The sequence below is a fragment of the Camelina sativa genome, chromosome 18 (assembly GCF_000633955.1).
Source record: "Camelina sativa cultivar DH55 chromosome 18, Cs, whole genome shotgun sequence".
Lineage (NCBI taxonomy): Eukaryota > Viridiplantae > Streptophyta > Magnoliopsida > Brassicales > Brassicaceae > Camelina > Camelina sativa.
Genome location: NC_025702.1, coordinates 6,625,806 through 6,637,275, shown reverse-complemented (window position 1 = coordinate 6,637,275; position 11,470 = coordinate 6,625,806). Strand labels below are relative to the sequence as shown.

The 11,470-nt window shown below is 35.7% G+C and overlaps 3 protein-coding genes across 3 annotated transcripts in view; all 3 read left to right on the top strand.

Annotated features, from left to right (window-relative positions):
• LOC104760723 (pentatricopeptide repeat-containing protein At5g42450, mitochondrial-like) lies at window positions 1,836–3,486 on the top strand. Its single transcript, XM_019240325.1, has one exon. It carries the CDS (start codon window positions 1,908–1,910, stop codon window positions 3,405–3,407), a length of 1,500 nt encoding a protein of 499 aa, XP_019095870.1. The 5' UTR covers window positions 1,836–1,907; the 3' UTR covers window positions 3,408–3,486.
• LOC104760722 (BRCA1-A complex subunit BRE) lies at window positions 3,957–6,691 on the top strand. The gene is made up of 13 exons (XM_010483684.2): window positions 3,957–4,251; window positions 4,359–4,449; window positions 4,536–4,731; window positions 4,822–4,912; window positions 5,074–5,109; window positions 5,186–5,287; window positions 5,383–5,513; window positions 5,606–5,654; window positions 5,730–5,819; window positions 5,902–5,955; window positions 6,135–6,200; window positions 6,295–6,392; window positions 6,475–6,691. The coding sequence occupies exons 1-13, from the start codon at window positions 4,174–4,176 to the stop codon at window positions 6,539–6,541; spliced, it is 1,149 nt and encodes a 382-aa protein (XP_010481986.1). The 5' UTR covers window positions 3,957–4,173; the 3' UTR covers window positions 6,542–6,691.
• LOC104771368 (protein ACCUMULATION AND REPLICATION OF CHLOROPLASTS 6, chloroplastic) overlaps window positions 10,086–11,470 on the top strand; it is a gene marked incomplete in the record, with an annotated part of 9,441 nt that continues 8,056 nt past the window's right edge. Inside the window, 3 exon segments of the mRNA XM_010483682.2 lie at window positions 10,086–10,740; window positions 10,843–11,067; window positions 11,155–11,417. Of these exon segments, the coding sequence (XP_010481984.2) occupies window positions 10,243–10,740; window positions 10,843–11,067; window positions 11,155–11,417 (986 nt within the window).

Here is an 11,470-nt window from a genome sequence, read left to right as displayed (position 1 = left end):
TAGTATGACTAGTAAAGATGGATGTATACAATAATGCACAAGAAGAAATGGACGTAACTTCATAAAACAAATTTATTATGAGAAAAAAAAGAGAACATGAAAGACATGATTATTATTAGAAAACAAAGAGAACCCAAAGCATTCATGAAAGATATTCACGATTATTAGCAAGAAAACAAAATAAAATTCATAAAATTTTCCTAATTCATGCTGCCCAATCAGATTTTCCAGTCTTTCGCTCCAGAAATTTAATCTTCTCTTCTTCATTTGGCAACGACATGAAGATTTGGCGACCATTCTCATCTGAAGCAAGATAATCAATTGCAGCCCAATACAACTCACTTTCATGGTTAAGAAGAGTCATCTTTGTGAGCTCTTGCATACACACAGCACAACTAAACGGATTTAGAGATTCAAAAGTCTCACGGCCACCTTTCCAAAATTGTCCTTGGTCTTCGAGAGCGGTTGTGAGACGATCCCACTTATCTGGTTGAGCTCGTTTACGAGAAGATGAAGCTACATTTTTACCTTTCCCACGACGCGATTTTCCAATCGGTCCCAGTGGTGTCAGTTCTTCATCCGAGTCGTTCACTTGTATCAATGGACTCGGTGGATCAGGACGTAGTTGACTTGGTCCGGCACGAGGTTGCCATCCCTCATTTACCGAAACATTGACTCGAGCATACAAACGATCAAGTAGAGGAATGTCTTTCAGAGGATGTGACCTTAGCCTAGATGCTTCTGGACAACTCTGAAAACAAATATAAAGATAAAAAGTATTAATATAGATAATATTATATTTATGTATGTATATATAATATGAAATAAGTTTAACATTAATTAAAATTACTTACACTTATTAGCTCATTCCACCAATCAGCTGACATGTCGAGCTCTCCAAATTCATTGAATCCCAATCCAGTAGCTGTTCGTGTGATCCTCTTGTAAACATCGTACTGCCTTTTTTATGTGATCCATCCGGTTTTTGAAAGTTTTCCACGGAAGATCCAAACCAAAACGTTTGAGAAATTCAGCTCGAACACTTTGTCGACCAATTTCGTCAAGACATGTACCCTTCCAGTGACCTTTGTCATTTTGATCATTGCACAATTGCAATAATCCATGACTCAGTTCACGATTCCACACAAATTTTATCTAAATATTTTAATACAATCAATCACATTGATAAACACTTAAAAATATGAGAGACGAAAACTAGAACACTAATAAAAAAAAATAAAGAAGAAGAAATAAGAGAGAGGGTCACCTCGGAAGATGGTGTTGAAGAACCTTCATTTTGATTTGCCATATTGTCCTACACGGAAAAAAAATTCAATAAACGTTTGCATGTTTGGATTTATGTAAGCTTAAAATATATAGATTGAAACCTTACCTGAATTATCTCTTAACCTTTTGTGAAGTGATAATTGTTGGGTTGAGCTGTTGATATATATAGACTTAAATTTTTAAACTATCAAGAATTATATTAAAGATATTATACGTAAAATTAGCGATTTTGTGAATAAATTTTAAATATATATTTTCGAAAATTTTAATTTTAAATTTGAATAAAAGAATATTGAAAGCATATTCGAGTATATTGTTGATTATTTGGACTCAAGTCAAATATTTTTTTACCAGAATATTTTTGTTTCAAAATTAATATATTTTAAGTGATAATTATTTAAAAATAATACCCCAAACTCTCTTAAATCCAGCGTCATAACGCTTTACTTGTTATAGCAGTTATCATTTTCTTTAACATGTGTGAAAGGGATAAAATTATTTTTAATTGGCGTTAGAGCATGGGCGTTTGACACATAAGGCTTGCAAAAACGCTTTGCCAATCTAGCTTATAATATGCTTATAACGCGTGCGACAACAACTGCAACTTCTTTTGCTTGTTAATGTTCTCTCCATTTCTTGGGTTCACGACGAGTATTAATTGCTCTTTCCTTATGGTTTTATCACAAAGACTATTCCTTTTACAAAAATCTCACTCTTTTGCAAGTGCCCATGTTACCAAATCACATAATTCTATCCCCAAGTCGATCAAAAATCTTGAATCGGATCTGGTCTGTAACGCACACCAGGCATTCGACGAAATTCCTGACATAAATGTCATTTCTGCTACAGCGGTGATTGGTCGCTTTGTGAAGCAAAACAGGCATGTAGAGGCAAGTCATGCCTTCAAAAGATTGTTGTGTTTGGGCATAAGGCCAAACGAGTTCACGTTTGGCACCGTCATTGGGTCTTCTTCATCTTTGAGAGATATCAAATGGGGTAAGCAGCTACATTGCTATGCATTAAAGGTGGGACTTTCGTCGAATGTGTTTGTGGGTAGTGCTGTTTTGAACTGTTATGTGAAGCTGAGTACGCTGGTAGATGCTCGTAAGAGTTTTGATGATACCAGAGACCCAAACGTAGTTTCCATTACCAATTTGATAAGTGGGTACCTTAAGAAACATGAGTTTGAGGAAGCCCTTTCCTTGTTTAGAACAATGCCGGGGAAAAGTGTTGTTACTTGGAACGCAGTTATAGGAGGGTTTAGCCAGACGGGGCAGAACGAAGAAGCTGTGAATACGTTTGTGGATATGTTAAGGGAAGGAGTGGTGATGCCTAACGAATCAACCTTCCCTTGTGCTATAACAGCCGTGTCCAATATAGCCTCTCAGGGTGCTGGTAAAAGTATACACGCTTGCGTTATTAAGTTCTTGGGTCAGCAATTTAGTAATGTTTATATTGGGAACTCTCTGGTAAGTTTCTACTCAAAATGTGGAAACATGGAAGATAGTCTTCTGGCTTTCAACAAGATCCAAGAAGAAGAACGGAACATTGTATCTTGGAACTCTATAATATGGGGTTATGCGCATAATGGAAGAGGAGAAGAAGCTATAGCCATGTTTGAGAAAATGGTCAGCGACACAAACCTGAAACCAAACAATGTGACACTTCTTGGACTATTATTTGCATGTAACCACTCGGGCCTAATTCAAGAAGGGTACATGTATTTTAAAAAAGCAGTGAATGGTTATGATGATCCAAACCTGCTACAACCAGAGCATTATGCTTGTATGGTGGATATGCTCTCTAGGTCAGGTCATTTCAAAGAAGCAGAGGAGCTTATCAAAAGTATGCCTCTTGAACCAGGAATTGGATTTTGGAAGGCTCTGCTTGGGGGATGCCAGATTCACTCAAACAAGCGTCTGGCAAAATTAGTAGCGTCTAAGATCTTGGAGATGGATCCCAGAGATGTTTCATCATACGTAATGCTTTCAAATGCTTACTCTGCCGCGGGAAAGTGGCAGAATGTGTCAGAGATAAGGAGGAAGATGAAGGAATTGGGTTTAAAGCGTGTCACAGGATGTAGTTGGATTGAAGTTAGGTCGTGTCTTTGTGAATGCTGACAAGAATAACGAACTTAAGGGTGAAGTGTATAGGATGCTGACACTTATTACACAACACCTTAGAGGAAGATGAATGTGGTTAAAAATTGCGAATGCAACTCTTAAGATGTATAACACAATCTCCTTGTGGGCTTCTATGCCGATTAGTACTGTAATTTATATTAAGAGCTTATAAGACTGAATTGCATAGAAATTACTTCAATCAAACAATAAAACAAGAATGTGTCTCTCTCTATCTGTCTACTCCTCTCTCTATTTTCTTCTCCAGATAAGAAAAGAAAAACGCTTAGCAAAATGTGATTTTTGTTGGGAGATACTCATTAATTTAAAGGTTTCCTCAATTTACTGAAGGGTGAAAGAGAAAAGTGGAACAATTTTTAAACTCCATTGACGTGTTTGCCCAACCTTAAACACTCAAGAGTACAACTAATGTTTTTGTTCCATACATTCTCAAAAAAAGAGTTTGAAAGTCACTGTTTCAAGTACAAAGCCTTTTGTACAGTGCCTATATCAAGTACAGATGCCTTGTTTATTAGCTAAATTATAATTAAGATAAAAAAAAAAAAAAAGGTGAAAACCACATTGGTCTCTCACTTTTTCCCATGTAAAAGTTTTCGGTGGATGAATCGTGTGAGCCCATTTCAATCTCTCTACTGAGTCTACCCCAAACTGGCCACGGTGATCCGTCGCGCCCTAACCGTACCTCCAAGAACTTTCCAGTTTCCACCACTCGGTAGCGCGTGAGTACCACCACCGGATCCCTCCCATGGCGTTCGAAGGATTCCCACCTCTAATCGCCGACCAGCTCCACTACTTACTCAATCACTCTCCTGATTCCATTAAGGTAATAAATAACATCGCCCAATTTCAAAACCGGATTCAAGCGTCGAATCATCTCCTCAATTTGATCAGAGAATTAGGGTTTGATAAGTCGATTTTGTTTCCATGTAGATTGAAAATGTCTGGTCTGGTAACAAGATTAATCCCAAGATCCTCGATCGCTTTACTTTGGTGATACCTTACTGTCTCGAAACGATTAAATGTAAGTTAGTTGTTTCCCTTTCGGAGATTTTTGGTTAAATTGAAGCTGAAGGTTCTTTATTAATTTCGTGTTCATATCGTTGGCAGGGGATGTTATTTACAATTCAGAGTATGCATTTGATCCTCCTGATTTCGTATTTGGACCCGACGATGAAGATTTTATGCCGTGTACTAGCACTATTACTCCTGATGATGATGATCATATATCTTCGCTGAAGAAGGCTTTGTCTGAGTGGGATAACGAAGACTCTACGCGGTTGCTTGTTCTCATTCAAGGATTGAGGTTGTTTCCTTCAAATCTAACCCTTTTTTTTTAGGCTTTTTTTTTTTTTGTTTTTTGCGTTTGAGTAATCGATGTTTCTCTTTTGTTTAGGGATCAATATGTGGCTTACCAAAGAAGGAGTGTCGGCCAAGTTGATGATGATCGCGTCAAGTTTGAGATTAGTACCGTGTTAACTCGCAAGGTATCATGCAGGCATTTACACCTTCATAGCTAATGTTTGGTGTTATATTGTTTGAATGGCTAAGCATATTGTTTCCGTTTACTGTTAGGCTTGTCACTGTAACCACCATTTTTAGTTAGAACTTCCATTGTTATCATTGTTAATGTTTTTCTCATTCTCAGGGAATTGAAATGCAAAGGGCTTCAGGAGTTGACAAGGTATATATTGCTCTTAAGTTTCTTTGTGAAGTAAGACGCATTGTATGCATTTGACTTTCTATTAACTTTAGTGTAGCCAGAGGAAGTCAAGTTTGCAGTACCTCTTGTGATGGATATGAACATCAACAAAATGGTGGTTGGGTGCCCTTGGAAGCATCAGCAGAAAATTTATCTTCAGGTTTTCTCCTCGTTCCTATATAAGTCTCTTTTATCTATTCTTCACTCTTTTAAAAAATTGCTAGCATCTTCTTAATAAACTGGTTACGGATGCAGGTAGTGTACCCGATTCTTCGGAAATTTGAATCAACAGCTTCAGCACCTCGTTTGAGATTAGTGTCATCTTCTGAATTAAAAGCGCTATTCTCTGTTGAGGATGTTAAACTTCCTCCATGGATGGACGGGATGTAAGTTACATGTGCACACAGTTTACGATACCTGCAAGCCATGCATGTTCTAATCGCTATGTTTAACACCCCCTTAAATTTATATTTCGAAGGTGCTTGGCTGAATATCTTCCCCATCTCGAAGAAACCCTTGAGAGACAAGTAAGTTGAACTAAATCTTCTCACACATATGTAATTAATTTGTCGATATGAGGGCCTTATCAAGCTGATTTCTAGATCCAGGAAGCTGTTTCTGCAATTGATTTAAGGAGGAGTTTTATTGAGGCATTGACTATTTTTCTTGGAAGACCTCTTGAAGCTAATCCTGTAAGCATTTCTTGGTACACCTTGGCATATGTTTAGAGATATTTCCGAGCTGCTTAAATTTCTTATTTGTTTTTCTTGCTAGACCTTTTGCCGTCAGGCTACATTCCTTACTTCCTCTGGACAATTTACTTTCATGGTAATTACAATCACTACTCAGGACTTATTGTTTTTTCTTTAAACAAATTATACTCAAGCTTTGCCAAAGTGGATTTTGGGTTCAATTGCATTTATTCATGTTTCAAACATGTCTTCTAGAGAACTCGTTTCACAGTAAATATGTAGGAGTGGATAACTAGGGTTTTGGCTTTGTTGTAGGTTCATTTCTTCTTTTCAACTCAATTTCCAAAGCAGCAACCAACTCTAATGCTTCAGAGTTGTCAGGTATCAAACTAATTTGTTATTGAATCAAACAAAAGGCTTTGGGTTTCTCTTTATTTCTTTAGGTATTAAGAATTGATAAGCTTTTGATTTGCAGCATTTAAACCAATCGAGCGTACCTGTAAAATCAAACCTCCTCAGTGAGTATCCATGGAGTCCAAGATGGGAAGTGGGTCGAATGGCTGAGCGACTGTGGTTAGTCTCTTTGGACTCTTTCTTAGATATCTCATTAACTAATTCTCCATCCTAACATTCAAGAGCTTACTACTTTTTACAGTGATTTCTTGACCGATGAGGCTGTGAACTTCAAAAAATATTGTAACGAAGTTGTGCTCCAACATTAGAGTATTTGCTGCCTAAAGTGAGTTTGTATTAAATATCTTTGTCACACTCCCCCTGCTATGTTAACTCAAATGGAGTACATTTCTGTTTCAAGGGAAATACTAAATGACAATTAAAAGCTCTTTTCCTTGATTTCAACATTTTCTCGATTAGCTCTGTTTCCTTTTTCCAGTCATAAAAGTTTTCAATTTACAGACTTCAGTTGCATATTAGAAAAGAGAAAAAAGGGATCGAGAGGGGCTTGTGGTTCGGAGAGTTTGAAGTTTCTAGAATTAAGTCTTTGGTTTTCAATCGATTAAGAGAAGGTAAGAGTTGAACTACCGGTTAAGAAGGTAACTGAGATTTCAATGACGGATCGACCTGACATGTCTAGTGAAAGATACACAACATCATGTATGTTTCATTCCTTGACTCATAGATAAGTGTCAGTATGAGATCATCTTAACGGAGCTACATAATCTGTACCAAGTCATTTGTTCTTACATTTCAGTTCCTTTTCAAGACGAGATTTCGATTCACTATCTCGATCTTTTCCAGATGTTACAATCTCCAAGTATACTAAATCTGAATAGATTATGATATATATATATATAATTATATGAGATGCTATTTGAAAATACTAATAGTAAAAGATGGGTTGTTCGTTTCGCTGCTGTAACTATCTGCGACTGTTGTTCGTTTCGCTGCTGTAACAATCTGCGACTGTTGTTCGTTTCGCTGCCGTAACTATCTGCGACTGTTGTTCGTTTGCTGTAAGTACTTGCAGCTGTGGCAGACACAGGTATAGTTGTTCGTTTGCTTGCTGCATGTGCCTACGTCATGACGCTGCAGCAAATACTGTGACCTGCATCTAACATTTTCAAACGTTGTTTCGATTCAACGGTTAAAAACGTAGAGGCAGCCGCTGTCGCAGCCACAACCGCCTGTGTCAACCAAACGAACAAGCCCATTGTATTAAGAAAATGTACAACTGTCTTTTAAATTTATTTAGTAACTAGGTGATATCCCGTGCTACAGCACGAGATTATATATTTTGTTAATTACTTTTTTTGTAATTTGTATTTTATAATGTCATTTTCTATTTTGACTTATTTTATTTGTTTATATAGTGTTTATTTGTATATTTGGGGTTATACAGTAAATTGGAAATTTTAATAGAGTAAGTAGTTTGTAAAATGTAGTTTTTCACGGAAACAGACATACCGCAATATTGGATAGTAGTTTTGTAAGAGAATAGATACTTCGCATTATCGGATAGTAGTTTTGTAAGATGATAGACACACCACAATATCAAATAGTAGTTTTGTAAGAGGATGAATTTTTCTTTATTTTGGTTTGTCGTCGAAAAAGGAGAAGTTGCTTATTTTTAGTGCGAGATATATTTCAATCGTTAGGAAACCATTGTATTTATAGTGAGATTAAATATATATTGGTTATCATTTAGAAGTTAATATAATATTTGATATATCAAATCTCAGCAAATAAAAAAACCAATTTAATTTATAGTTTGATAAAAATACATGTTTTAGCGGGTTTAACTCAAACATTTTTTATATTTTAAAATCTTTAAGAGTGAAAATATTAATATTACTTAAATATTTTATAGACTTAAACATATTATAATATTTTTCTTTCGACAGAGTTCAAATATTTATAATAATTTAAACATTCTATAAAAATTTAAATATTTATAATCTCTTAAAAATTTTTAAAAAACGTAAATATATTATAATATGTTTACTTTTTAAAAGTTTAAATATGCTCAAATATAGAACCAAATTAAACTGTTAAATTTGGATATCTGATAAACCAAGTTTCCTGTTCATTTGTACTCAAAACATATTAGTCATATATTTATAGTGATTATGAACCATATTCCAAAATATTTAGTCGATGTGGGATATACAATACACATTTTCTGTAAATTAGTTTACAACTTTACATATATATAATTTCTGCGGTTTTTATTTTTTCCATCTATACTAATCATAATTAATTACTATAATTTCGTTAAGAAAATATTAAAAAAACTAAACTGAATGAAGATTTGTTTTTATTTAATTGTATTAAGTTGATTTGTTGTTTCCGTAAATATCTCACAATATAAAAGCAAATTAAATAAGGTTACATATATATAAAATTTCGTATTTAATTTATTGATTATTTTGGAAGCAACAAAGTCACAATTGATAAGTATTAAAGATTTTCTTATTATTATTAATATTCATAATAATTATAGGGATTAAGTATGGTAGCAGTTAATATTTGATATTACTGAAGCCATTAAATACTCTGATACCAGTTTCCTGTTTGGTTGTGTGTTTAACTATTCTTGAATCAAATAATATACATGATCCGAAAATTATTAATTTGGAGAACAAACAGATCCACAAATTTTTTTCTTCTATTTTCGGGTCAGAGATGATCCGCGTCCCGACGCGGTTAGTTTTAAGTGATCGACCCAAGGGTATAATGGTCATTTAGATAAATCGAAACTATAAGTTAATTTACTTAAATTAAGTGATTCTCTAATCATATTTACTGAAAAACCTACCAAAACAAAGTCACAGTCCAATTTGAGTCTAGTGAGTACTTTAGCTTTAATAGAATAGATTTATCATTTTCTGTAGGTTTATATATAGTTTTTTGCAATTACATTTTTATTCTCGAATATTCTTAACAACTACATCATTTTAATATGTAATTTGAATTTTAAGATATTAACAAACGAGAAACCATCATATTCAATATATTGTTACTGTAAATTTGATAATTATGCTGCATATACAATTATTTTTTCATATTTATAATATCTTGTAAAAATTTTCTTCATAAATCAAAATTTAAATCCGAGTCTCAACCTAACAATTTTTTTATTTGAATATGTTTAACATTCTTCAACCATGAAATGAAATGAAAATATTTCATGAGAAATCATTACAAATTAAATTTAATCGTAAATTAGAAAAGAATTTATACAGTAGTAATACTGTAGTATTGCTTTTATTCCCCTTTTTTTTGGTTCAAAATTGTATAGTTCGCCATTTTTTTTATCAACAGAATTAAAATTTGAGGAATTGCATTGTATAACAAAAAAATTAAATAATTCACTCATTGACTATAGTAACCACTAAAAGCTTATATTGTCTATATTTTCTATAAGATTTCTAAAACTAACCCTAAACTACCACCTCCTACAATCACCTAACACCACTTCCAGCCGCCACCACCACCACCGGCCTTTGTCCAACCACCAGCTTCCATCCAGCCATTGGCCGCTGTTCAGCCTCTGGTCGTCGGCCAGCTCCGACCGCCGACCACCACCTCCAATCCCGTCCAGCCACCGATCACCATCCATCACTTCCACCTCCAATCGCCGGCCAACTTCGGCTGCCGGCTGTCATCAAGCCGCCCACCACTTCCACTTCCGATCGCCAGCTACCTCGAGCCACCACCACCACCACTAGTAATTTTAATTATCTCTAATCCTATTTCTAATTTTTTTTTTCAAATTATCTGCTATATTCTTAGTTTTATTTATAATTTTGGCCTTTAAAATTTCGCCATTTTCTATTAAAAAAACTTAATAATCATAAACAAAGTACCATAAACCCTAAACGACCGACCCCTCTTTCTTCGGTATATGAAAATAAACAAAGAAAATGAAATTTCGTAATTAGAGGACCCAAAAAGATTCTCTCCCATGGAAGCTTTGAGTCACGTCGGCATTGGCCTCTTCCCATTCCAATTATGTCGACTACCACCGGCGACGACGAAGCTCCGGCGTAGTCATAACACCTCCAATACTACTACTATTTGTTCCGCCAGCAAATGGGCCGACCGTCTTCTCTCCGACTTCAATTTCACCTCCGATTCTTCCTCCTCCGTCTCCACCGCCACTCTCGTCTCTCCGCCACCATCTATTGATCGTCCCGGACGACACATTCCCATTCCCATCGATTTCTACCAGGTATTGGGAGCTCAAACGCATTTCTTAACTGATGGAATCAGAAGAGCATTCGAAGCTAGGGTTTCGAAACCGCCTCAATTTGGTTTTAGTGACGACGCTTTGATCAGCCGGAGACAGATTCTTCAAGCTGCTTGTGAAACTCTGTCGAATCCTCGGTCTAGAAGAGAGTACAATGAAGGTCTTGTTGATGATGAGGAAGCTACAGTCATCACTGAGGTGCCTTGGGAAAAGGTAATTTCAATTCGATTCGGAATAATCTTTTCTTTTTTTTGATTCCTAAAGTGGATAAATAAAAGAACTTTCTCATGTTCTCTCTTTGGATATCTACTGAAGGTTCCTGGTGCTCTCTGTGTATTGCAAGAAGCTGGTGAGACTGAGGTTGTTCTTCGGGTAGGAGAAGCTCTGCTTAAGGAGAGGTTACCTAAGTCGTTTAAGCAAGATGTGGTTTTAGTTATGGCGCTTGCGTTTCTTGATATCTCCAGGGATGCCATGGCATTGGATCCACCTGATTTTATTACTGGTTATGAGTTTGTTGAGGAGGCTCTGAAGCTTTTGCAGGTAATTTGACTTTTTTTTTTGGGATAGTTTGATGAATTTGGATGCGTTAGTTTTGGATTGATACTTTTGTTCTTGGGTTTTGTGTAGGAGGAAGGAGCAAGTAGCCTTGCACCAGATTTACGTGCACAAATTGATGAGACTTTGGAAGAGATCACTCCACGTTATGTATTGGAGCTTCTTGGCTTACCGCTTGGTGATGAGTACGCAGAAAAAAGAGTAAATGGTTTAAGAGGTGTACGCAATATTTTGTGGTCTGTTGGAGGAGGTGGAGCATCAGCTCTTGTTGGGGATTTAACCCGTGAAAAGTTTATGAATGAGGCTTTTTTACGAATGACAGCTGTTGAGCAGGTGTACAATTCGATACTTTTCTTCTTTCTTTATCACGACTCAACTAAGTTCCTCA